The sequence below is a fragment of the Carex rostrata genome, chromosome 16 (genome assembly GCF_964058835.1).
Source record: "Carex rostrata chromosome 16, lpCarRost1.2, whole genome shotgun sequence".
Classification (NCBI taxonomy): Eukaryota; Viridiplantae; Streptophyta; class Magnoliopsida; order Poales; family Cyperaceae; genus Carex; species Carex rostrata.
The window spans coordinates 3,819,017-3,844,608 of record NC_135933.1 but is presented as its reverse complement, the minus strand read 5'-3'; the positions used below and the strand labels follow the sequence as shown (position 1 = coordinate 3,844,608).

At 32.5% G+C, this 25,592-nt stretch overlaps 2 protein-coding genes across 3 annotated transcripts; both read right to left on the bottom strand.

Annotated features, from left to right (window-relative positions):
• Positions 1-771: 771 nt before the first annotated feature.
• LOC144567469 (30S ribosomal protein S31) lies at positions 772-1,324 on the bottom strand. The gene has a single exon (XM_078317615.1). It carries the CDS (start codon positions 1,215-1,217, stop codon positions 951-953), a length of 267 nt encoding a protein of 88 aa, XP_078173741.1. The 5' UTR covers positions 1,218-1,324; the 3' UTR covers positions 772-950.
• A 3,806-nt stretch (positions 1,325-5,130) lies between these two features.
• On the bottom strand, positions 5,131-16,371 carry LOC144567876 (kinesin-like protein KIN-7J). Of its 2 annotated transcripts, none has more exons than XM_078318081.1 (15): positions 16,204-16,371; positions 10,944-11,281; positions 10,214-10,303; positions 10,000-10,100; positions 9,805-9,918; positions 9,604-9,685; positions 9,439-9,506; positions 9,268-9,330; positions 9,052-9,176; positions 8,561-8,809; positions 8,363-8,462; positions 8,162-8,266; positions 6,850-8,034; positions 6,056-6,369; positions 5,131-5,661 (listed from the first exon to the last, which is right to left on the bottom strand). In XM_078318081.1, the coding sequence occupies exons 1-15, from the start codon at positions 16,236-16,238 to the stop codon at positions 5,343-5,345; spliced, it is 3,288 nt and encodes a 1,095-aa protein (XP_078174207.1). In that variant the 5' UTR covers positions 16,239-16,371; the 3' UTR covers positions 5,131-5,342. The 2 variants fall into 2 exon arrangements, with proteins under 2 accessions (XP_078174207.1, XP_078174208.1); XM_078318082.1 differs by lacking the exon at positions 16,204-16,371 and adding an exon at positions 11,396-11,459.
• Between the last annotated feature and the right edge of the window lie 9,221 nt (positions 16,372-25,592).

Genomic DNA, 25,592 nt, shown 5'->3' with positions numbered 1-25,592 from the left:
AACACATATTAATATGGAGAACAATATGAACGGTTCGGATCAACCGTTAGGATTTGAAAACTCGAATATAGAGCCGTAGCACGGTGCCAAATCGTAATATGCATGGTACCATAGACTCACTCTATTAAAATTAACAAAACAGTACCTACAACACAAATCATGCATCACTGCATACATCCATAAATCAAGAGAAAAAATAAAAAGCAAACATTTGTAACTACATCTGAACTCCAGCAGTATCTATTCCAAAGCTGTGCCTCTTGAATCTTGATGGACCCTCTCCTATCCCGGCTTTTCAAAGAAATTTGAAAATATAAGGATCTCAAAAGAAATTTCGAAACTTTGTTTGGTGATCAAGTGTAGCCAGTGACATGAAACCACATGGGAACCAGGACAGCATGACCATACAACACATAGCCGCATCAGGTAAAGTAACATTATGGCCGATTGTAATCAAGCATGGCGGTGCAGTTTTACATGCACACAAGGCCAGAAAATACTTGAGAATTTTTGGACATGCAGAACATGATTTCTAATTGTCTACCATGGTAATAAATTGAAGAAGCTGAAATTGCAACACAATAGCAGTATTTCTTTCTCTTTTGTGCTTTATTGCAAGATCATTAACTAAGAACCTCATATTAGGGCATAAGAATCTTGTTTTCACAAATTAGCAACTTTTTTTATGTTCAATTGTACAATAGGAGTTAAAATGCACCTTTAAGATACAAACAAAACCGTACTTATTAGAAAAAAAACAAAAACAAAGGGTTTGATTAACAAGAACGCAAATAGAGACCTCTGAAGGCAAATACTAACATTTCTTGCTAAGTTTCGATCCAGATATTCATAGGAAACCCTGAGAAAACCATAAATTACATAGAGCAAGATAAGTATCGGAACAGGAATCTAACCAATCAAACCCGATTACACCTCCTTCCTAAATCCTTCTATATGAGCTTGAAGGGGAGAGGCCAGGGGGTAGACCTCGGCACCTCTACACGATCTTTGATGCGCTCGATCTTTTTTTCCTTCTTCGGCCTGGCGTTTCCGTACGATCCCTTGAACCGCTTCCCTTTCTTCGTTTTCTTGTCGCCTCTCCCGCACGTCACCATCTCCCCCATTGCGCCAAGAGTGGAAGAAGATGGAGAAGAAGAGACGCTGGAAGTGGAGAAGAGCCGTAGCATCGATCGGTTCGCCAACCACCGCATTGCCATGGCTGGATCAGCTCAGCTGCGCCGCCTCTCTCCGGTCACTAGGGTTCTGTAATCTCCTCTCTCTCGGTCTTTCGCTGATAACTGAAAGTGTTGGGTGGGACCCCCTAGCCAGAGCTTTGTTTTGTTTACGATTTCTGGATCCTAGGATATCCGGCCCAATAATAAAATCTGTTTTGGGCTTGGATTAAATTAAATTAAAACTCGGCTCCACAAAGGATTTAATTTGGGCCTCTGCTGCTTGTAATATAGGGCCTAGGGGGACTATATTTCTGACCAGTTATCTAGACTGAATCAATAGTTACGTCCTTTATTTACTACATTTTAAACTTATTTAATTCTAAACTAAATCTTAACTTTGGCCTAAAAAAAGTTTAACAATTTACTTTGCCGGAATCATAGATTTGAGATTTTTCTAACTTTTCTTAAAAATAAACTATCAAAGATTGTATAAATAGATTTCAAAACGAATATGTTTTTAGATATGAAAAGGAAATGTGAAAATCTCTGTGGCCGGGTAAGAGTTTTCGGGTGAAGATGAGAGAAGGAAGAAGCAAAGGAAGAGCTTTCGATTTTAAAATCCTAGGTAGGCCGAAGTAATGGTTTGGTTTCCCCTTTCGCTCTTTTTTCTCTTAGCTCCATTAGGACCATTGCTTTTGTACTCTTCCGAAGATAATTTCTAAACTAAAATGGCTATATACACAGACACGTGCTTAACTCTAATGTAGAAAACAAGTACTGATGTGGTGCACAGAGGATCCGGAGTATACATTTTTGGATGCCCTTTGACCAAGGACTGTGAGCGCCTAAACGGTAGGTACAGATCCGGTTGTTAGTAGACATGGCCACGCTTGTTTTATTGAAAAAGCTATTTAGGTTCATTAATGGTTTCCCTACTTGGCTGGGAATTATCTTGCTTTTTGTGCTTTGATATGTAATTGCGTACTGGTTTTTGCAACAGCTGTTAAGCCCAATTTAGCCAATGCAACAACTATTAGGAAAATTAGTTGGTCAAAGGATCGAGAGATTGGTCTCTACTCTCTACTCTCTTCATTCATTACATCGTGACAAAAAGAGAGCGTTGAAAAAGCACTTCAGTACCATTGCTGTTTTCCCCAAAGAGCTATTTTAATCACAAGGGCTAGTTTACATTAATGTTAACATCAACCTCTTTGTATTTCAAGCACCGAAATCCTAATTTCTAAAAATGGTGACCAATTTGCCAAACTAATTCCAAAGTTTGAAATTTATATTTTAAAATTGTGATGTTTCATAACATGACGTGATAAACACAATGAGACCTGAGACGTCACAACAATATATTATTCATGTGACGAAAAAAATGCACATCACGCCTATGACACGCCACATTTAGTTAATCTCCATTCTTATATTATGTACGTAGTTGTTCTGATCCGCCAACGACTGAGATTGAAATATGAATTTTCGAATTGAATATCAACCCTCCAATCACATAATTTGTGTTATTTTGATTCAATACATATATTTTATGTGTAGAAGTTTAAATTTAATTAAAAACATGCTCGCCACATAGACTGCTACATGATTTATCACATTAAAATTGAATAAATTCTTAGCAATTTGTTTCCTTATTTCTCCTTACAACTATCTTCTATTCTTGCAATTAAATTATTTTCTTATTTCTCTATTTTCTTCGTTTTATTTCCCTGCCATCTATAAAAACTAATTAATTTGCATATGTCACGTTTTGTTAACTCTCAATGAAGGTTTTTACAATAATCAATTGTCATTAATATGTGTAGACTAAAGGCTTAGTTGTTGTTGTTGTTGTTGTTGTATGTGTAGACTAACTTATATAGAAAGTGTTTTAAATACCAAAAAATTAACTCACATAATGAACAAAGATAGAAAAATGCAATCCAATGTATTTTATGAAATAATTAATAACACCACAATTTATCTAGAGAATAATCATTATAATGAATATAAAAAATATAAAAAAATTAATAATAAGAATATCACAAGGTATTCTTTTTATGAAGTTATCCAGATGAGAGTTTCAACATAACAAATTTAATGTACAATTTGGGTTATATATTTTCAAATATAAACAAAAAAATAAATTTTGCTACAAAGTGTCGTAGCATTATAAAGAAACTTTAATTTTTAGAAATTATTATTAAATAATATAAGAATATAGATTTAGTATGTAAATTTTTTATGGCTTAGAAGGCGCTGAGTGGGTCACTTGGATTTAAATTTTGAAATTGAGTTAATAGTCTGGGTCCAAAGTTTAAATCTAAACCACTAATTCGACTTCAAAGTTTAAATCTGAACTACTAACTTGGTTCGAAAGTTTTAATTCAAACCACTAACTCAAAGCCTTCTAGACCATTGAAAATCTAACGTACTCAATTTATTTTCCGATGTTATTTAATAATAATTTTTAAAATTCAAAATTCTTTGGCAAAATTTTTGTGCTATAAAATGTTCAAAGTTTATTTTTTTTTCATTTATATTTGAAAATTTATAACTCAAATTGCACATAAAATTTATTGTATTGGAACTCTCTTCTATATAACTTTTTTTTTTCCATAAAAAAATATCTTGTGGTAATTTGATATAAATTTATTTTACTTGTTGTATCATAATATAAGAATAGATATTTCATAAAGATGAACTGGATTTTTTTTCTATTTTTGTTGACCACATGAGTCAATTTTTCTATGCTTAGAAATATTAATAATGGACCAAGTATTTAATTATTGTGAAAACCATTGTTGAGAGGCCCAAAACGTGGCAGACTAGGATTGGTTAGTTTTCATAGATGGCAAGAAAATTCTGCCCACCGGTGGGCATAGGATTTGATTCCTTCATTTCTCCTCTTCCTCTATAGTTTCAACAATGAAAGTGAAAACAATCATATCTTTCTGTATTTTGTTTAGGGTTATTGTATTTTTGTGAATAGAGAAATAACAGATCTTGTGCTGACAAAAGCAATAAATCTTTCTGATTTGAAGAATAATGAAGAATATCTAGAACTTTCGTGTAGAGAAATGATATGTAGAAAAATTTCTATTGTTAAAATAATTTTTATGAAGAATATATATGTAGAGAAAATTTTTATTTTAATCATTTAATTATATCTTTTTCAAATTTGTTTCTTTACATATCATCTCCTCTAAATCGTTTAATGACTTGTCTCACTTGTGGAGAAAATTAGATATTAAATCGCAATGATATTTAAAAAAAAATCATATTTGATCCATTTTTTTCATCTGTTGTCGTTTCTTTTATTGTTATTTATTATTTGGATTTCTATTTTTTTCAATGTCTTTTATTTTCATTATTTTTTTTATTTTGTGTGAATGTCAAATAAAAAAGTCTTTTCATATTATATTCAATCTTATAATATGTCTCCGTTGCAACGCACAGGCACGGTACTAGTATTGTGATTTGTCGATTTGTTACATGCAAAATTATTGTAAATTCAAGAAAAAAACATTGAGAAATTTAAATTTCCCAACATTGATCGGAAAAAGTTTTTAGTTGTCTGGATTTTAAATTCTTGATTTGAAAAATAATAAAAAAATCCCTAGTAGAGAATTGGGGCGCAGCAGACGCCCCAGTTTCAAATGAGATCGTCAATTTTCTTTTCTCAAAAGTTACCGTTGGATCAAAAAACGTCTCATTCTATCATGTGTCATAATATTACCACATGTCACTTCATGACATAAAATGTGTTGTTTGATGCCGTGTCATATACACGTCATAATATGTCAAGACCTACAGGACATGACGTGCCATGTTGTTTCATTTTTTTTAATTGAAAAAAAGCACCTCATGTATAATAGCTTGTTACAAGACACACGAGTCACGTCACGTAATTAACACACGTGTCAAGACGTACTCCATTTTTGTTCACTAGCTAAAATAACAAAGCCACCCAAGCTCACTTTTGTTATTTGACAAGTATACTTACAATGGCACAGTACTGATACATTCTGTGGTTTGGTTAATAATCAAAATATACACTCATTTCTATAAAACACAGTAAAAGTTAAAACAAAAACAAACAAAAAATCAATCAAGCCACAGAGATACAGCTTCTCCAGAGCGCCTCCATGCACCAATCATTTCTCAAACTCAATCAAAGCTTCCACCCTTAAAGCTAAAAGAAAGTCGGCTTACGCGTGGGGGTGTTACAGTAAAGCTCAACTCAACCATTTGTTTCAAGGCCTGACCCGGTTCTGATAGCCCGATAAGGTCAGCGACCAGAGATGCACTCTCTGTGACGTGTTCCATGTCAGTTTTAGTCCATACCAGACGTGCTAGCTGGAACCGTCTCTGCTTTGAGCTCAGTACTATGCCCCACTTGGTGTACACATTTTCTCTTTCCTGCGTGTTTAACTTCTTCAGCATCTGCCGGTACAGCATCTCTCTTTCTCGCTTTAGGGTCTTCACACTACCATTTTTTGTATATTATAAGACAAATTAGTAACTTTTTGTAGAATAACCCTAGGTCAAGTCTACTGAGTGAATTTCCCATTTCTTGAAGCCTGTATATAGCCAACTAGCCAGAACTGGGTCAATTTTTCTCACTGACAGTTAATTTCCTCATTTTATACAAATATGGAGGCTGAGAAGGACCAACGATTGCATTTGTTATAAAAAAGGGAGTAGTTTTGGCATATCTTAAATATGGAAAGATGAAAAAGGAAGGCCAGTTTATGCATCATGATAATTAACAGAAAAGAGCTGATGGATCTGGCACACTTTTAGTTTCGCAGGAATAAATAAAACATCAAGTGCAATATTTTTACCAAGCTAACCGTTAATGTATAATAATTATTAAGTACCTTGACGTGACTATGTTGCTACCGCCAGTAGAGAAATTGTTTTTCAGAAAGGACAACCTTCTGAGCTCAACTTCCATGTAGATCGCGTCGGCAGGGTCGCCATTGAAGAGGAGGAAGAAGTGGGTGCGGTGCACGAGGGACACATTGCATACATGCCACAGCTCAATAATCTCCTGTTGTTTCTTCACAAATTCCAATGTCCACCGTGTTGGCGATCCTGCAATAGGACCCAGTGCCGTCGGGTCAAATCCTGAAGCCCCCTTTGGCACATTGTTGATCACTGACATGTCCTCACTCATGGCCCGTCTTGTTTGCTGAAAAACATTTTCAACTAGTTTTAGGGGAAATTAGTAATAACTAAGTTATTCCTAAATTTTGTTCCAGCTCCTAAATGAGAATACCAAGTTTAATTATCATTTTGAGGATTCTTGTATTTTTGTAAAACCATGTGCTCTTAAAGCTTACCTGTATGAATTCCAAGAATGGGGCATAATATCACAATCAATCATCAAACTTCAATTTGCCTAATTATGAAACTGTAGTTAACCCTCTCAATCACCTAAGATCACCTGCTGCATTAAGTGCATAACTTTGTGGAAAGTGCAAACCTAGTTGAAAATAATACAGCTCTTGTATCTATGCAGACCAAATGACATCAACCTAGCAGAAAATATATATATATATATAGATAGATAGATATACACCCAACTTTCTGGTAGCACCAAGTTTATTTTGTACTTGTTACTAACAGAAACAATTCTGAAATTAAAAACTCAGAGAGAGAGAGAAAGTACATCAATTTGCTTTTCCGACTGTCCTTGAGCAACCTGTTTCTCCCCTTCAACCTTGTCAGGCACAAATCTCTCAGAGCCATGAGATCTAATGACTGAGAGCCGATCTTGCATATTCTCACTATTCTGTGTATAAAGGCTCCTCCTCACTCTCTCTGGTCGCACCTCAAAGTCCTTGTAGAATGAATCGGGTGGGGTCATTTTATCTCTATTCTGCAGATCTTCAAACAGGTAAGCTGACGTCAGCATCAGATTGGCACGGCAACTCCTGCTTCTAGTCAGGCTTCCTGATGGTGGTGTAAACAGAGGAGTCACATCTGCACTCAGCTTGGCAAACCTGGCCATAGACTTGTCAATCGCGTTATTTTTTTCTTGGCCAGTATTTTCTGGCAACTCCTGGTCTATGGAGACTTTGACCTTTGATTCAGGTTCGCTAAAGCTGTCTACTTTCTTGACAATGCTCTTCTCAACTTCTTCGTCCACCTCATACGGCGACTCCGGATTCACATAAGCTTGATTGACTCTCTTGGCAAAACTCAAGCTTTTTTGGTCTACCTCATGCTGCAAGTCTGTGCATGAGTCGGAATGCACCACACACAGATCTGGTTCAGCAAAATCATCATCTACTTTCTTTGAAAAGCCCAAGGTCTTATGGTCCGCACCATCATACAAGACTGAGTCAATGGAGGATTTAAGCTGTGGCTCCGGTTCAGCAAATATGTCAACCATTTTAGTCATACTCACATTCCTGAGTTCTTGGTCTACCTTGACTGGTAACTCCGAGTCGTCAGAGCTCGAGACCTCGTGACTCTCCAGCTTGTCAGCATCAGTAAGCAGCAGCAAATTATTAGTATCCTCAGGTAACAAGGTGCTTAAATTTTCACTTTGGGTTCTGCTTACTAAATTGTTGATCTCGACACATTGCACCTCTTTACAATGTTCTTCATACAAGTCTGATAAAGGTGCAAAGCCTCGTTCAGGGGATTTATGGAAACCTAAATTATACGAGCCTGGGCTGCTGGGTTGGCGGCTGTGGCAGCCTTCAATGTCACTGTCTGCCATGATTGGATTTTCAGAGAGTGTGAAACCATACTCGCGGTCCTGGATTGGTGCGAACGTGTCAGAATTGGAGAAGACCTCTGACGAGGGGCTGTGTGCATGGGTCCCAGATGTGCGGCTCAGTTCATCCTGACAAAAGGTGGGAAATAAGATAATTTTAGCTCCTTTTCTTAAAAAAAGACAAGAAGTTTGGGCTCTTAATCTGATGATAAAATGAAAAACAAAGAGAAACTGTAAAAAAAATAACAAAGCGTACCCATTGTCTTGAAGAGGGCTCATCTCTGGCACTTCGGAGCAAGTCATCAAGCCGAGATTGAGCATGATCTCTTTCTAGCATGAGATCTCTCAAGTCATTCTCCAGCTGATAAAACAGACCAAATGAAAGATTTTTATCAAGCAAAATCAATTTGGTTTTGTATCCATGCAATCACTGGCGACCACTAAAAATGTAACATACCTTTCTAATCTTAGCATCCTTCTCCTTAAGTTTTTCAGCATGTGAAGCACAGTCTCCCAACCCCGACGCAGAACCAGTGTACTTGAGCTCAGTCTCCAACCTATCCCCCAAAAAGAAAAACACTTGGTAAGCCAATCAAAGCAGAAAACTTCACTGATCTAAAAAACAACCCTTGTTTGGAAGAGAAATTAAACAAACCTGGTGAGTTCATGCTGGAGGTGCTTGATGAGGGCCTTGTCAGACATAACAAGGTTGACACGAGCATTGGTCACAACCTCCTTGGCACAGCTGGCGAAGAGCAGGGTGTTGCGTGACTGTTCCACGTGGCTGTGAGCCGGGCTCATTGTGCATATTATAGCAGTTCTTGCATTTCCTCCCAGTGCAGGCTGCAGTATCCTTGTCAGCTTGGAGTCTCTGTAAGGAACATGTCCATTCCTCCCTCCCTTGCTGCAATACACGGCAAGTTCTGCCTTAATTATCTGTTATGTTTTAATTTTTTGGGTACATTTAATTTTACATACTTTTACCTAGACCTTTTTTATGATGTAAAAGTACATGCATTTACCTTTCTTTGTTCTTAAGATCTAATGATACCTTGTTTGACTTTTAGATGCTTTTGGAGACATTTAATAATGATCTATAGGTGACCATACTATAATTAAATAAATAAATATGCAAGATTCTTTTACCTTAACTTGCGAATGACAGTTCCCAGAGTAAGCAAGCTGCGATTGATATGACAACCTTCTTTTAACCTCATACCAGCTGACATTGCCTGAGAGGCACGTTCACTCCCAGCCAGATCAACAAAGTTCTACAATCCACATGAATGAAAACCGAAATTAATTCAGCTTAGAGATGTAAAGGCAGTCTGAATGTGAGCAATAGATTAAAAATATTCATACCACACAAGCAACAAGAGTAGAGGTATTTCTGCCTACATACACCTTATTAGAGCTTTCAATTGTCTGTAAAACAAAAGTAGTTTAAATGAAATCAACTTTAATAATAAAGAAAAATGGAGGTGAATATGTAGATTGTGTAAAACTTGTTATTTTAGCAGAGATGGAACAAACCAATCTGAGTATTTGATGGGATCTGGAGCTCATTTCATTTAAATTGGTTTCTCCGATCTGTCTTTGGGCTGTAGAAGAAAGCCAACAATGCAACTAAATAAATATAGCCCCAATGATATAAAAAGGTTCTGTTATATTGAAATTTTAAAAAATCTTTATTATTACCTTCGCACATGGAAAGCAAATCTCTCAAATGATCTTGGTCTCGTAATGTTTCTTCTATGAGCTTCTCTACGATAGTCCCTTTCTGTTGGTATTTTAAACAAAAGAGAAGAGAATAAATTTAAACACTTCTTTTCTATGTTAAAGATGTACTATGAAGAAAATTCATTTCCTAGCCTTCATTGTCAAATTGATTAATCATACCTCGGGATCATCAAGAAGCCTAAGTGGAGTTGAGTCTGCACTTAACAGATCCCTCACTGCTTCATTGTATATCTCCATAGCAGAAAATTTGAGAGTAAATTCCCTCTCATCATGCTACAGAAGCAAAAAGGTAAGAAATTCACAAATTACATTTGAGAGAAAAGTAATGATTGCTGAAGTAAAGCTAACACAAACCTTCTTAATATATTGATAGATGTCGGCTACACTGTATTCGGTGATGCCGGTCATGGTATAGGTCTTGCCACTGCTGGTCTGGCCATAAGCAAATATACTTGCTGAAATATGAGGATAAAAAAAAAAAAAAACAGAAAAGGTAAATACAATCTACATGTTGGTAAAAAGATAACAGAGTGGCAAACAAGTGATTTAATAAATTGCAAGTACATACAATTAATTCCTCTGACCACGGACAATGCAACTTCCTTGGCCCCCTCTTCATACACTTGTCTTGTACCAACATCGTTTCCAAATACTCTATCTGTGTCAATAATGGAAACAAATTAAAAAAATATATATCATCTGAGAAGATTATACTCAGGAAAAAGTGTCCTATCAAATCAATTTCCCCAGATTTGAAGAACAAAAAAAAAAAAAAAAACAATTTCACCCAGAGAAAAAAAAAGTGAAAAAAGAAAGGAGAATCGGTTACTACTGGGCATTTTGTAATGAGTTGCTAGTTGCTACCTTTGGATAATTCATATACCTTTAGCTTTGCAAAAATTTAAAAAAAAAAAAAGGACACTCAAATCACGGACAAGGAAAATATTAGTCAAGTGTAAATTAAATTCAGTACTGCACAGATGTATTTTATTTTTAACAAACAAAATTCCAAAAACAAAAAGACGAGGGTATAAATTAGACAGAAAAAAAGGCAGAGAAAAAACAACAAAGAGTCCAAGACAGAAATTAGAGCACAAAAACGAAATCGAGTTTTCAATTAAAAATAAATAAAAAAAAACAACGTTTACATCAAAAATCCAAGTCATTTCCTCATAAACCTCACCACATTGTCAAATTAAACCTCGCGAAGCTCGACAAAACCCCCCTAATCACCAACACAACCCAAATGCATCCAAAAATCAACTGAACTTCCAAATTGTTTTCAAATTTAAACTCACCGAATCTATAGTTAGTAGGAAACAGCGCGCGCTCGCCTGGCGGCGGGTACTTGAACACAATGGTAGTGTCATTGACGCAGTCCCAGTCGCTAGTGTCGCCTTTCTCGAATTCCTTGGCATTTAGCGGTCGTACTCGTACGGATACGAGGATCCTCTCCTCCTTTCCGGCGACCGCCGCAGAGACCTCATCGTCTCCTGCCGCCGCGGCACCCATCTGACTCCGGCACCTTGATTCGCTTTGTCTTTTCTCCTCCCCTTTCTCTGTCTGACTATCTCTCAGGCCAGAACTGAAAAGGTGCTTCTCTCTCTCTCTCTTTGTAGGTGGCAACACGGTTGAACTGGTATTAAGTATTAACCAACACAGAAACAAATTAAATAATTAATGATATATCCCTTAACTATATGTTTGTATGTTTGTATATATGGATTATTTAATGTGACTGAGTGTATACATTTTCTTTTTGGTACGGCGTCGGCGATTGTATATGTACACTTTTCTGTAGCTAAGCAAAGGGAAAAGGTAGGTAGACTGCCACTTTCTATATAATATGCTACCACTAAACTATGGATTCAAATCTGTTCCTTTTCTTAAGAAAAGGAGCAACTTCCTATTTCTTCATCTGAACCAATCAAAATCAATCGTACGGCTTCAATTACATCTGATTTGTTTTAATAGATTATATTGATATAAAAGAAAAAGTAATTGAAGCCGTCAGATTAATTTTTAATGGCTCGGAGGGAGGAATAGGAGGGTGCTCCTTTTCTTAAGAAAAAGAGCAGATTTGAATCCCTAAACTATATATTCATGTCACTGCAATTTTTAAGATTTCCACTGATAGATGGACCCCACGAGCTTAAAGCGCTAAGTGGGTCCACGATTCACATGAAAAGACACATTATGTGACGATTTGTTCACGCCACAGAGGATTCTAAATTTATATTAGCTGTCTTCATTTAGGCCGGCTTAATCTTGCCTCAAGCCCTCAACTATGATTTGTAGAGATTAAAAAAAAAAAAAAACGAAAAAAAAATTATAATATAGATAGAAAATTGTAATATGAGAGGCGAGAGCGTTGAGAATAGCTTGAAGGTCGTTACAGAGGAAATTTTCACGACGGGACACCTGAAAGTGGCCTTTTAGCGAACCTCCGTTATCTGGACCCCACTTGTCAGGTTCGCATTTAATGCTCCCTTGCTCAACCCCCACAGATATGGGAGCAACCGCAAGTCGGCAACCCCTCCTGGTTATTTTCGCAAGGAACAGTATAAAAGGAAAACTTACTTTGATGACACAGGAATAGTACTAATTCATAAATAGCTGTTATTTTTGGCAAACTATTTTCAACACAGTACGTTTTGATGAAAAAAACGCTATTTTTAACAAAGGAATAGCTCGGGTTAGCTGCTATTTCGCTATTTCTATGAAATATTGAGTTAACAGCTATTCTGAATTCAAAAATAGTTGTTATTCCGAGCTATTTCTTGATTCATCCAAATGCAAAACTAAGGATTTAAATGCTTCTATTTTTTATTTCTGTTGTGAGTTTATTATAAAAGGTTTAATAAAAAAATATATATATATTGAAGTATAAAAATAGAACTATTAAGTTATTTATATCATTTTTTTTCTTTACATGTATAAATAAACTAGAGAACTCAAATATCTCATTGCTTCATGTCACAATCGTACTCCAATATCATTATCTTCAATTTCAAATTTCAAATAGACAATCCGAACTGCTCAACGTGATATCCACGTTAAAATGTGTTTGGAGGTCAAATTTTATATTTTTTGAATTTTTTTACAATGTTTTTAGATGGTCCACAATTTTCTAAAAAATAGTGATTTTGTAGCTGTATTAAACAATAAAAAAAAATTTGATCTCTAAGCACATTTTAATGTGTATATCACATTGAGAGGTTCAGATCTTTTATTTTGACTTTAAAATTGAAAATAAAGATATTATAGTACAATTGGGACATGAAACAATTTGACATATGAGCCCTCCTCAATAAACTATTACATTGGGGCAATATTTTGATTGACATCAAAAGTTTTACAAGTATTTCAGCTAAGGACGATTTCTTAATTTCGAAACTTTTGATTCTTATCAAAATAAGATAAAAATATAACAACTTTTATGTATATAAAGGGAAGCAGTATAAATTTTAGTAGTTTTTTTTATTATTATTTGAGTTTTAGATTTTCCAATGTTAAGAAATAAAAAATAAAGACGTAATGGAAAAATGAACGATAGAAATATTTAAATTCTCATCTTCATTGTTGGTTAATAAGTATGAATAAAAAAAAAGTTATTTTAAATATTTGCCGAATTAAACACACGACATAAAAATCCTTTTCGAAAAAAAAAACAACAACAGTGCATTATCATTAAAATTTTATAAACTTCCTTAGTAAAAACAATCTCTTGCTATTGCAAAGTTTTATTTTTGAAATAGTGAGCAAATTGTCTTTCCAAACTTAAAACGATTTTAAAAGGACCCAAAAATGCTATTAAACAGTGAAGTGATTTTAAGAGTATAATTAAAACAGTATGTGCCTTTTCCGAGCATATAACATGGGAGCGACCCCTCTTTATTTGTAATAATGTGAACATAATTAACAGTTATAATAGGGACTTTTGATGAAAGAACATTTTTTTTCTTTTTTTATATTCATCAGCCGCTACTGGTTTTGGAGTTTAGTCAAGAATCAAGGCAAGGTATGGTATATGGTCCCCTCCCATTTCCAGGACATAAAATTATTCTTCCCCTCTCCAATTTATTTTTTGAAAGTACATCACATGGGGTAGGAGAAATGGAGAATAGACTGTGAGAAAGAATAGTATTAAAAAAAAAATGAGTGAGGCTGATACTATTTATAGCGCACTTTAATCTGTACTATAATTAAAGATTTTTATTTTTAAAATTTAAACAGTCAATCAAACTGTTCAATATGATCCGGGGTTCTAAATAGCTAGCTATAGCAGCGCTATAGCTTTTCCGGACCATAAACGCTAAGCTATGAGATAAAATTGCGCTAACTCAGCTACAACCGTTATAACTATAATAGCTGACCGCTATTACCTCTATATGAGACCCGCTATGCCACATGGTTTTTTTTTTTGCAATTTATATGGACTTCTGTACTTCTATTCTTATTTTTAATGCTACATGGTCTTCTACGATAAGTATACTAAACCAAACTATATGCTTCTATTTTTATTTGTGATTTATTTTATCATTCTATATCGAGAAATATTCAAATACTAATTCTTCATTTTGATTACTCTTTTTATAGTATTCATTTGTAAAATTATTATCGTTCGTTTCAATTGAAAGCTGATTTTGATTATTATTATAATTATAAAATGTTTAAATATGTATATTGACTTCATTTACCTTATAAAATTAATTACTCTTTGTCTATTATAATATGTAATACCTTGAAGTATAAACTATTAAATAATGTTACTTTTTAGATTTTTTTCCTTCTTATTTGCGTAATTGATAAAAAGTATAGACTTAGATTAGTTGTCATTTAGTTGTTACATCAATTCTCTAATATTGATTATGTTGATAATTAGTATAAATATAGAATATAAAGTTTGAAAAGGGGAAATCCCTATGTGTGATAGCTTCCGCTATAGCTACGCTATTCGCAATAGCTTTTTTTTTGTCTCCCCGCTATGCTGCTATAATCGCTATTTAGAACCTTGATATGATCTATATATGAAAATATACTTAGTGTTCAAATTTTATATTTTTGAATTTTTTTACTATTTTAAAAAAAAAATACAAAATCACTTGATATAAAGAATACGGATACGGATTATTCGACAGTAGTGACTTTTTATCTATCTAAGAAATAGTAAAATAATTCTAAAAAATATAAAAGTTGGTCTCTGAATATATTTTATATGCATATCATGTTGAACGGTTCGGATTGATTATTTAGATTTTAAAAATTAAAATATATATCCATAATACATATCAAAGTAGACTGTGCATAGTTCCATAGCCTGCCTTTTAAAATCAAAATAAATTTCTTGAATTATGATTGGTAATATTAATTATAAGTTATAGGATCAGAAATTATAAGTCAGTGTATTGAAAAATATAAGTCAAAACATTGTTTTTTATCGAGTATCCAATTAGTTAATGGATTTAAACCCGATTCGATATTTTTTTGCCTCTCCCTGACGAAAATCCTGGGTCCACCCCTGTTTGAGAGCATGTATATTTATATTTCGATAAGAAAATTTCTTATGGGGATTGCACAAGTAAAATTTCGTTGTAATTGTATTAAAAAATGATAAAGACGGCAGTTTGAAACGTACATGAAAGACACATAAAACAAACGAAATAAATGAAAAAGAGAGGTATTTGTGAGTTGGATGATATTGACCCAATATAATATTTAAATCAATCTCTATATATACTTCTTCATAAAATAGTTGAGAATTAAGTTTTTCAACACTCCTCTAATTTTGTCTTATATAGTTTATTTGCATCAATATCTGATCTGCTCATGATATTGATTGAACGCTTACGATTCACCTTTTTTTTTTTGTTAGTTATAACTTATAAGTATCAACATCAGAAAACTAAACAACTTTTCAGGCAACATATTTTAATATAATAAAGAATGGTAAAATAAACAAAGTGCAGTCCTTCTATTGCAATAGAAAATGAAAGTATGAATTCCTTCCAAATTCCATCTATATAAGTTTGAATTTTTCTCCAAATTTTATGTTTTATTATAATTTTTTTTACCAATCAAAATCATTAATTTCACTTGAACAATTGTAAACTATTATATTACACAAAGTATGTAGGATAAGCTCTTGATTGGTATAATTTATTCAACACTTTTATGTATTGATTTTTATAAACTTAATTAATCGTCAATAATCTCAATATACAATTATTCTGATATATTCAGTTTCAATTTTTGAAACAAGTTTATTTTAAAAAAGTTGATCTCTTCTTTACAAGCAAAAAAAGTTCATTTTTTAATTGATTCCATTACCATGTCTATATTTTTTATTTTTATATTGAGCCAATTAAATATATATATTTTTTATTATCCTTAAAGATTAATTCAATTTTTCTTCCACAGAAACTTTTATTCTAAGAGCGAAGTCCCAAAAACAATTTTAATAAAAAAAAATTATTAGGAAAAAGAAAGATGAAGGACAGTTACCACATTACAATTTATCAGAAAAAAAAATAAAAAGATAAAAAATAATATAATTACCTGATAGCTGCGTTAGCTTTGAGGGATAAAACCATAAAGGGGCTTCGATCAAAGCTGAGATGGAATGGAAAAGCACTAAAACCGCCTTGGAGATTTCTCTATTGATCTCCTTAGGAATGGAGATTGTGAAGAATTCCAAAAAATAATATAAAAGATAAAAAGTGGCTTAGGTGGCTACAATACAAGGAAGAAGAGACGATTGTTTTTTTTTTTTTTTTTCCTTTTAGGAAATAAAAAAAATTAAAACCGTTTCCTCTTCCCACGTCTGAGGACCTGAACGCTCTGTTCTTCTTTGGCTTTGTTGCTACAGGTGGTTTTTGTGCAAAATAGTCCCCTGGTACTTCGGATATTTTGTAAAATAAAATTAAGAGGATGGATTTTCTAAAAATAAAACAACACCGTTAGCGTGTGAAAATCATAATTAGTTTGATCTGAACGCTGACGCATAGGTGATCTGGTTTCCTCTGAGCTTATTATAGAATTAATCATATATTAATAATGCCTATATTTTTGTCGCTCTCACTCAGTGACAGAGTTAGTAAGGGCTATGTAAAAACTAATTAATCCCACTTAATTTATAAAAAAAAATGTACCGAATTTATAATTTATAATACATAAAAAATAGTTAAACATTCAAGTTTTCTAGTCATATTATATTATTTATACTCTCAATCGCTTGATTTTTTTTTTCCGTTTTATTTATCTTGATCGGATGGTACATGATTTATATTTTTCATTCCTTACTCAAAAAACATATATATATAGAGAGAGAGAGAGAATGGCTAAGCTCAAATCGTTTGTTCCTGGGCTCAGGAACAAACGACTGGGTTCTCCAATTTCCGAAGTTCAAACGGCCGATCCAAACCGTTAGATGTTTAATCTATATTAAAATGTGCTTGGAGACAAAATTTCATATTTTTTGAAATTTTTTTACTATTTATTAAGAGGGTTTGAAAGTTGCTGTTTTTATTCAAATTCTGCACCATAAAAAAACAGCGACTTTCAAACCCTCTTAATAAATAGTAAAAAAATTCCAAAAAATATGAAATTTTATCTCCAAGCACATTTTAATATAGATTAAACATCTAACGGTTTGGATCGGCTGTTTGAACTTCGAAAATCAGAGAACTGAATCGTTTGTTCCTGAGCCCAGAACAAACGATTTGAGCTTAGCCACTCTCTCTCTCTCTCTCTATATATATATATATATATATATTTGCTTGATATCCATGGGTATAATATAACTCTGAAAGAAATTCAATCCATTTTATATTCCTTCTCATGAATATCGTGTAACTAATCGTATTGTTTATTATTATATACATTTTAAATGTTTCAAAAAAATAAATTTATTTGTTTCTGAAATTTGCTGAAAGCGAAAATAATTTTATAGATTTATCTTCTTTTAAAAGTTAAAGATTATTCAATAACTACTTTCTAGAGAAATGTTATAGATATCTTCCATACTAATCTAATTATAAATTAGACTATTAGAGTCATGTCTCATTTTCATCTCATATTTCAAAGTCCAAAAAGTTGATTTGAATCGCTCAACATGATATCAATATTAAAATGTGACTCGAAATCAATTTTTCTATTTTTTTTTAAATAATATTTTTTAAATAGATACAAAATCATTGTTTTCTGGACAATTCTGAGCCTTCTGGATCATTCAAAAATAGTGATATAATGCATTAGGCACTAATTTCGAATTTCTAATTTCCCACTGAAAGCAATTAATTATTGCATTCAACACTCCTTTAATTTTTTGTTGACTTTTTTTATTTATTGTTATGGCCGCTCGGATGTTATGATCTATGGTGAAAACAATTGCACATTAGAATTTCGCTGCTCTCAATTCTCTCAACTAAATTTCAGGTCCATATGTAACCAGTTAACCACGACAGGCATGGCATTAAGGGCTAGACATGAGCACTTTAACTAAACATTGTACATGATTGAGAGCGCCAAGTGTATTATTATACACACAATAGTTTATTAAAAAAAAAAAATGATGTTTGATTTCGTCTACAATGGTCAAAGTTGGACAGATCTAAAAGACTGGAGATCAGTTATCGAAGAGCTATCCTAAGGATAAAATAAGAGAAAAAATAATGTCATCCGGGCTACAGTCTCCAGAAAATCTCCGTGTATAAAAGTCTTTCCTTTTTAGCTTAGTTCTGACGTGGTTTCAACTGCCACAACCGTCATAATTTCAACTGTCATAATTTCAAGTACAATATGTATGTTTACATGATAATATGTGTATGTTTATAAGATTATATGTGTATGTTTATAGGATTATATGTGCATGTTTACAGGATAATATGTGTATGTTCACGGAAGGTGGTCCCCAACAGCTGTCACGCGTTTTTAACAGCTTTCACGCGTTTTTATGTTGACAGGATTTGTTGAATTAGTTTACAGGATTTAGTATTGATGTTTACAGAATTAGTTGAAAATATCTGAAGATTTTTGGAAGACTGAAGTTGGGGAACTGTTAGCTGCTTCCATAAAATAAAACAAGCGATAATATGGAAAAATGTAAGATACCTCTTGTGGGGATTGTCGGATTATTCGGGGCATCTTTTAGTTTTTCAAGTTATGTTTCGTCATGCAATAGAAAGATGGAGTTAATTTCTTTACTTTATATTTAAATTGTTAAATGAAAAATAAAATAAAAGTAATGATAAAATAAAATAAATGAGTTAATTCGAAATAAATTATTTTAGTTTTTCAAGCGGATTATATATAGGTTTTCTTTTCTAATAACTTACCCTTCCATAGAATTAATTTAAATCATGATTTAAATATCAAATGGATGTATCCAATTGATGGTAAAGTTTTCTTTTATTTTCAATATCCTTGGAGATATTCGAAGTATCGAACCAAATTTTAATTAAAAAAATGAATTGAGTTTTTCAGTTTATGGCAATGTGACAGCTGTTGTGAGCGACTAGTCGACTATAGATTTAAATTGTTTTTTTTTTAAATATAGGAAAAATATCAAGTCAGGCCGGGTGTTTTGTTTAATTCTAAATTGAAATGTATTTTGAATAAAAAAATATAATTATAAACGTTTTCTTTAATTCTTCAATAATAAAAATGTTAAATTTGGGTAGATATAAAAGACATTTATCATTTCATCGTATAATTTAAAAAAAATTCACAATACAATTAATTTCCAAATTGACTCAAATCTGATACATCTTCTATCTAAATAATTAAAAACACATATAATAATTTTATTTTAAAATGTTTTTCAAAATATCAATTAAATATATTATAAAAATGTAAGCAAAAATTATCTATGTATTTTCAAATTTGGTGCATAGAAGATGAATAGAATTTGAACAAGCCATCAAGGCTGAAGCTTTCAATTTGTTTTTCTAAAGAGAAAGAAAAGGATATTTTACTTAATGGAATTGACTGTGATGGTTGATTGCTATTTTCCAAACAACTAAAATAGGTCTTAAATTAAATTCATAGAAGTTAATTCTTTGACACTTGGAACTGCATGAGACACTTTTCGCGAGGATAAAAAAGTGATTTTTTGCGACGGAGTACAGTCATTGTTCAGTTTTTTCTTTTTGCGACGATACTTTTCGCGAGGGAGTACCGTCATAAATGTGTTTTTTTTCTTGCGAAAAGTGTCTACTCTGTTGTTGCATGCCTAATCCATGAAAGATAATTTAGTCATAGAATTCCCTGCTTTCAAATAAAATAGGATTTGACTTGAAGCCTTCAATTTGTTCGTTCAAAAAGAAAACAAGACGATTCATACTTTATTGTTGAATTAAAGTATTAAACATCATAATTGAAAAATATCTAAAATGATATGAGAAATTCAAAAAAGATGGTGTTATCATGCATGAACTGATGAAAGTGTTTTTGTAATTACACTGTTTCAGCAATGAAATGGGCTTATAATCTCTTTCTAAAAAAAAAAAAAATGAACTGATGAAAGTTAGATCTAAACACTTTATTTAAAGTATGTAGATAATTGACAGAAATATTTAAAGAGCTAGTTTGATTTCACGCATCGTACGGCCAATAGAAACATAAAAAGAAATGGAAATAAATTTGCTGCGATCCTACAGGATCGCAGGGTTCCTGCGATTCTAATCTCCGCCGTTTATAGTTTTTGAGATTCGTGCACAAAAACTATCTCTTTTTAAGATTCCCACACTGTAATAAATAAATGGTGGAAATTGGAATCGCAGGACCTGCGATCCTATAGGATCGCAGCAGATTCTCACCCAAAAGAAATATGATTAGTGCGTTGCATGAAACTAAATTAGCTTTGTCAATATCTAAAACCGTAACTAATTTTTGTAAATTTAGAAAAATTATACATTAATTGTTTAACAAGAGTAACTCAGGTTAATTAATATGGTTTTTTTTTGTAAATGATATTAGGGAAATATAAATATTGTTATTTGGTATCACACCATCACCGAGCGAGATTTGGTGAAATGGCCCAGACAGAAATATAAGATCTTTTAGCACTCTTGAATCTTTGATTGCTGATGCCTGGTGGTGATAGCTCATACCGCCTGACTTAATAGAAAATAATAAGATTTAGGAGGGGGCAAATGAGAAAATAGACTGCATTGCTTAAAGTTCCGAACTTTTGCCCTATAAAGCTATACGCGCGGGCAGTGCATGAGCAACAACACACCTTTTCCTTTTCCTTTTTTTTTTCTTTTGACTGTACTGCACGCCTCCAAATATATATATACACGAGAGGCATCGGAGTACACCCTTTTTTTTTGACACCGGTTACACTCAATATTTACAAAATTCAAACAGTCAATCTAAACTGTTTAACTTATTGGATATGTTAAAATATGCTTGTAGATCAAATTTTACATTTTTTTTTTAATTTTGCCTGAAAATCCGGATGAACAGTAAAACAGTAAAAATTTCTGGACCACCGAATCAGTAATTTTCAAAGTGGCTTAATAAATAGTAAAAAAATTTAAAAAAAATGTAAAATTTGGTCTCCAAGCAAATTTCAATATGAAAAACAAGATTAACGGTTCGGATCGACGTTTTGAACTTTAAAATCACAAAATATGAGTGTGAAATAAAATAGTCGCTTTACTTCACAACTCACCGTAGCTCATCTATATATATATATATATATATTTTTTTTTTTTTCATTCGGCTGAATACCAAATACGAAAAAGATATTCAAATGGGTTTTCCCATTATTTATACGTCGTGTCCGCATCGGCAAAAATAAAATAATAAAATATATACTGCGGAGGGACACCTGACAAGTGACAATGGGTACTTTAATAATTTAAATAAATTAAATATAAGTACGTTATTGGTATAAGATCGTCTAACAATCAAAACTTATGCAATCTAAATATTATTTAATGATATATTAAACAACGTTATTTAATATTATTGAAACATCAAGTTTATAGAATAGACATCAAATTTTGTCATTTTTATATATGTAATATGCGAATAATATTTAATAAAGTTTATAATTAATGTTGGATTTCAAGTTTAGACTTTGCTTCTCTTCAATTGTCAAAATAAAAAAAAAATTAAGTGCTTCCTCATATATATCTATCTTTAAAAAAAATCTGTTGCTATTAAACAATATGTAATATTTAATAAAAATAAACAATATATTAAAACGCAGGAATGTTTTATCTATAATTTCAAAATAAATGTAATATTAATATAAGATAACATAAGCGTGTCCGAAATGAAATTGCTCTCTATGACATAAATGATATCTCATTGTAAAATATTTGGAATGATCAATTTCTGCTTTGGAAAGCATCTCAATATATCAAATGTCAGGGTAGCACAAGGGTGTTTCTAAGTTTACTAAGTCTCTTTGTGAATTCAATTTTAAAATATATCGGATTGACTTCAAACGATGAATCTAAACTATTGAAATTATTCTACCTTACGAGCGAAAATTTTAAATTTTCAAATTAATTTTGTACAGAGTCAAGCGGTCAAAATGTGTCCAAAAAATGAATGCATTCAAATTAATTTATAAACCTTCTAATTTTAACCTTATGACTCTATATAAAATTAATTTAAAATTGAAAAATTTCACATGTAAAAACATCACTCGTAAAGTAAAAGGATTTCAACGGTTTAGATTCGTCGTTTGACGTCAATCCGATAGATTTTAAAGTTGAGTTCACAAAGTAACCTGGTGAACATAGGAACACTCTTGTTCTACTCCAAATGTCATACATTACATGCTACTAGTCTCGTGAAACAATTTATCTATATTTATATATCTCAACATATTCTATAACAAGTTGCTCAGGGGAACTGTCGTCTTCAGTTAACCTATAAATTAAACATATGTGATGTTTACAATACTTGAACAACTCGCCACACATTTCACATTATATAATTTGTTCCGGATAAAATCTCCCTCATGTTGCTTTACAATGCAGCAGTGAACGACAATTGGCGAATTATGAAACTGAACTGGCGGTTGGAGCAAAAGTGGGTTATGAAAAGCACTAATCTTTATTATTATGATGATCTTTGTCATGATTACCAAGTAAGAGCAGTTGGTCTACTGTCATTTTCTCAAATTTTATTAGCAATTGCTCTCTCTCATTTTATTCATTTTACCTCAAATAAACGAGGTAGTTACACTGAACACAAATTAAAGAGACCTTAGATCCGAAGATTTAGTTGCCTATAACATGTTTTATTTTATTTTTATAATGTAGGACGGTTACAAAATGAATACTATTTTTAGTAAACTTGTAATTGTTTTATCAAATTTTTACTTTATCTTTTTGTTGCCATCTAAAGGCGGCAAGAGGGAGTTCATGCTATTGACATTTATCATTATTTAACACATAACTAGAGGTGCTATCGGGTCGGGTCCGGATACTATTATATTTGGACCCGTACCTTAAAAATGTTCGGGTCCGAATTTCGATCCATACACTTATCTGTTTCAATTCGGGTCGGGTCCAGATCCGGATACCTATCTACTCGTAGATATTTCGGATCCAGTCTTTCGGTTCCGGGTAGATAGATACACATAACTTGTTTGTAGATTATCGGGTCCGATTCGGATACGGGGCGGTTCCGGATCTGGAGCGGGTATATGTCACAAAAAAATCAGGAGGATGGAGAGAAAATAGCTTTTGAAAATAAAAATATTGAAGAAGAGATATAATTTTTAAAAAGTAAAATATTAGAGATGACGATTTCTTTTTCTATGGTTCAAAAAATATATGAATAAAATATTAATAATTTGTAGAAAGGACATATCAATGAGAACAATAAATTTCCATTATTATGCAGAGGATATCAATGAAAATATTGAAGGATGTATTCATAGTAATAAATTTTATTTAAACAATCAATGCAGCTGTTATGGAAGAAATAAATTTGACATTCATCTATGTGTATAAACTTAGCGAATATGTGACTGCATTATATTTTCTCACATTAAAAAATTTACTGGGCTCACCGCGGCTTATGCAAAAATTGATATGCAAAGTTGTATTTTTATATATTAATAGTTATTAATATATGTTTTATCGGGTATTTATACGGGTATCGGGTCGGGTTCGGTTATGGGTCGGATAATTAAATGAAACCCATATCCTACCCATTATAGTATCGGTTCCGGTTCGGATCCGGATCGGATATTAAATTATTAATTTTGTAACCATACCCATAATTTAACCAGTTATATTTTTTAAACCATGCCCTATCCAAATTAATCGGATCCGGATCGGTTCCGGGTCGGATCCGGGTAATCGGGTAAAAGTAGCACCTCTACACATAAGTTACATTCCTTATATTTTTTATAAAGAAAAACAAATATTCAAAAAACAACAATAGGATAGATTTTTATATGTAAAATATGCCATTTCTATATATATGAAAAGACCCGTTCCACATTCTGCATATCTTATTTTGATTTTTTTTTTTTTTAATTATCCCCCAATCTAACACGTAGAATTTTACATAGAATATTGAACCTGATTTGAACTGCCAATGGTTCGATATTGCAGAAAGAGAGAAATTAGGAGGCGGTTTTTATGCTGTTGAGAATTGGAATGTAGCTTTCCAATTTCTTTGTTTTTATTTCTGGGTTGTGAAATTCTGTAACTTTAGAAGATTTTCATTTATTAAAAAATATAGGTTGATAATTTTTAATTGAGTTTATTTTTTTAAGGAAAAAAAGAAAGAAAAAAAGTAATGCCAAAGCTTGGAACTCATAAATTGGCACATGTTGCTTCTGAAATTAAACATTTAGGACCACAAATGATAAAATATTTGGGCCATGCAATTCTATCTCATGATAAAATATTGGGCCGAGATTTGTTTGATCAGCCCATTAGAAATGGGTCGACATGCTGTGCATACATACTTCTTTCAGGTATACTCTAATAAACCAAAACGGAGGATCAACATATAAAAATCCTTCTAAATAATATCCACCGTGCAAGCCTTAAGATCGGCAAAATCTTAAATCGGACACTCCGCTGATCCGCTTCATATATAGGCAACCGACTCTTTTCTTTTTGCTATTTTAAGAATATTTTAGATAAGATAATTACAGAGCAGCCATATATTTCAGGCATGAAAGATATATGCGATCTTGTCCTTGTCTAACGAAAAAGGTTTCTTCTGGTAAATAATAACCTTTTGAGCAATACTAGTCAGTAGTCACTGTTAAAAAACATCCAACAAGTGGGCATGTGCTGGTGATTGTGAGCTCTAGAGTCGCAACCATCAAAATGTACAAATAAAGTAACAGAATGTCTCAAATAGTGTAAATTAATACAAGGAGATATCAGATATAATCCTTCGTAAAAATTCCCAAAAATTAAGGATGTTGATGGGAAACACTAGTGCTGACAGGGGTGATCAAGGTAATTTTGTTGCTACAAAAGAGAAGTTTATTGGAAAAAGTAAGTTTTGTGAGTACAGAGGGGTAATATTTTGAACTCCTTAATGCATGGCTCAACTTCAACAAAAGGAGTCAAATAGCAGTGCAGGTCCTGTTTCATAATTACTTTAGTGTGTATTTGGGGATATATTCATCTTCTGGCTATCTAGTCAAAGACCTCTTAATTTGTTGATTCATTATATAGAGGCATACATGTTCATGTGCTGGTCTATAATAAGAAACAATAAGCAAACGGATACATGTACTGCAAGCATATATATTTGTATTAAAATTCAGGCTAATGTAAGAGGGAAAGTACCACACTGGAAATTTTAGGCCAATTTTTTTTCACAACTTTTACCCATCAACCTTGTAATTCAATATCAGGGCCCAAAATCACTACATTAGTTGTAAGCAAATAGAGAAGTAGAGAGAACGAATCCAGCTTAATTTAAAAGCAAAAAAGCAAAGCAAA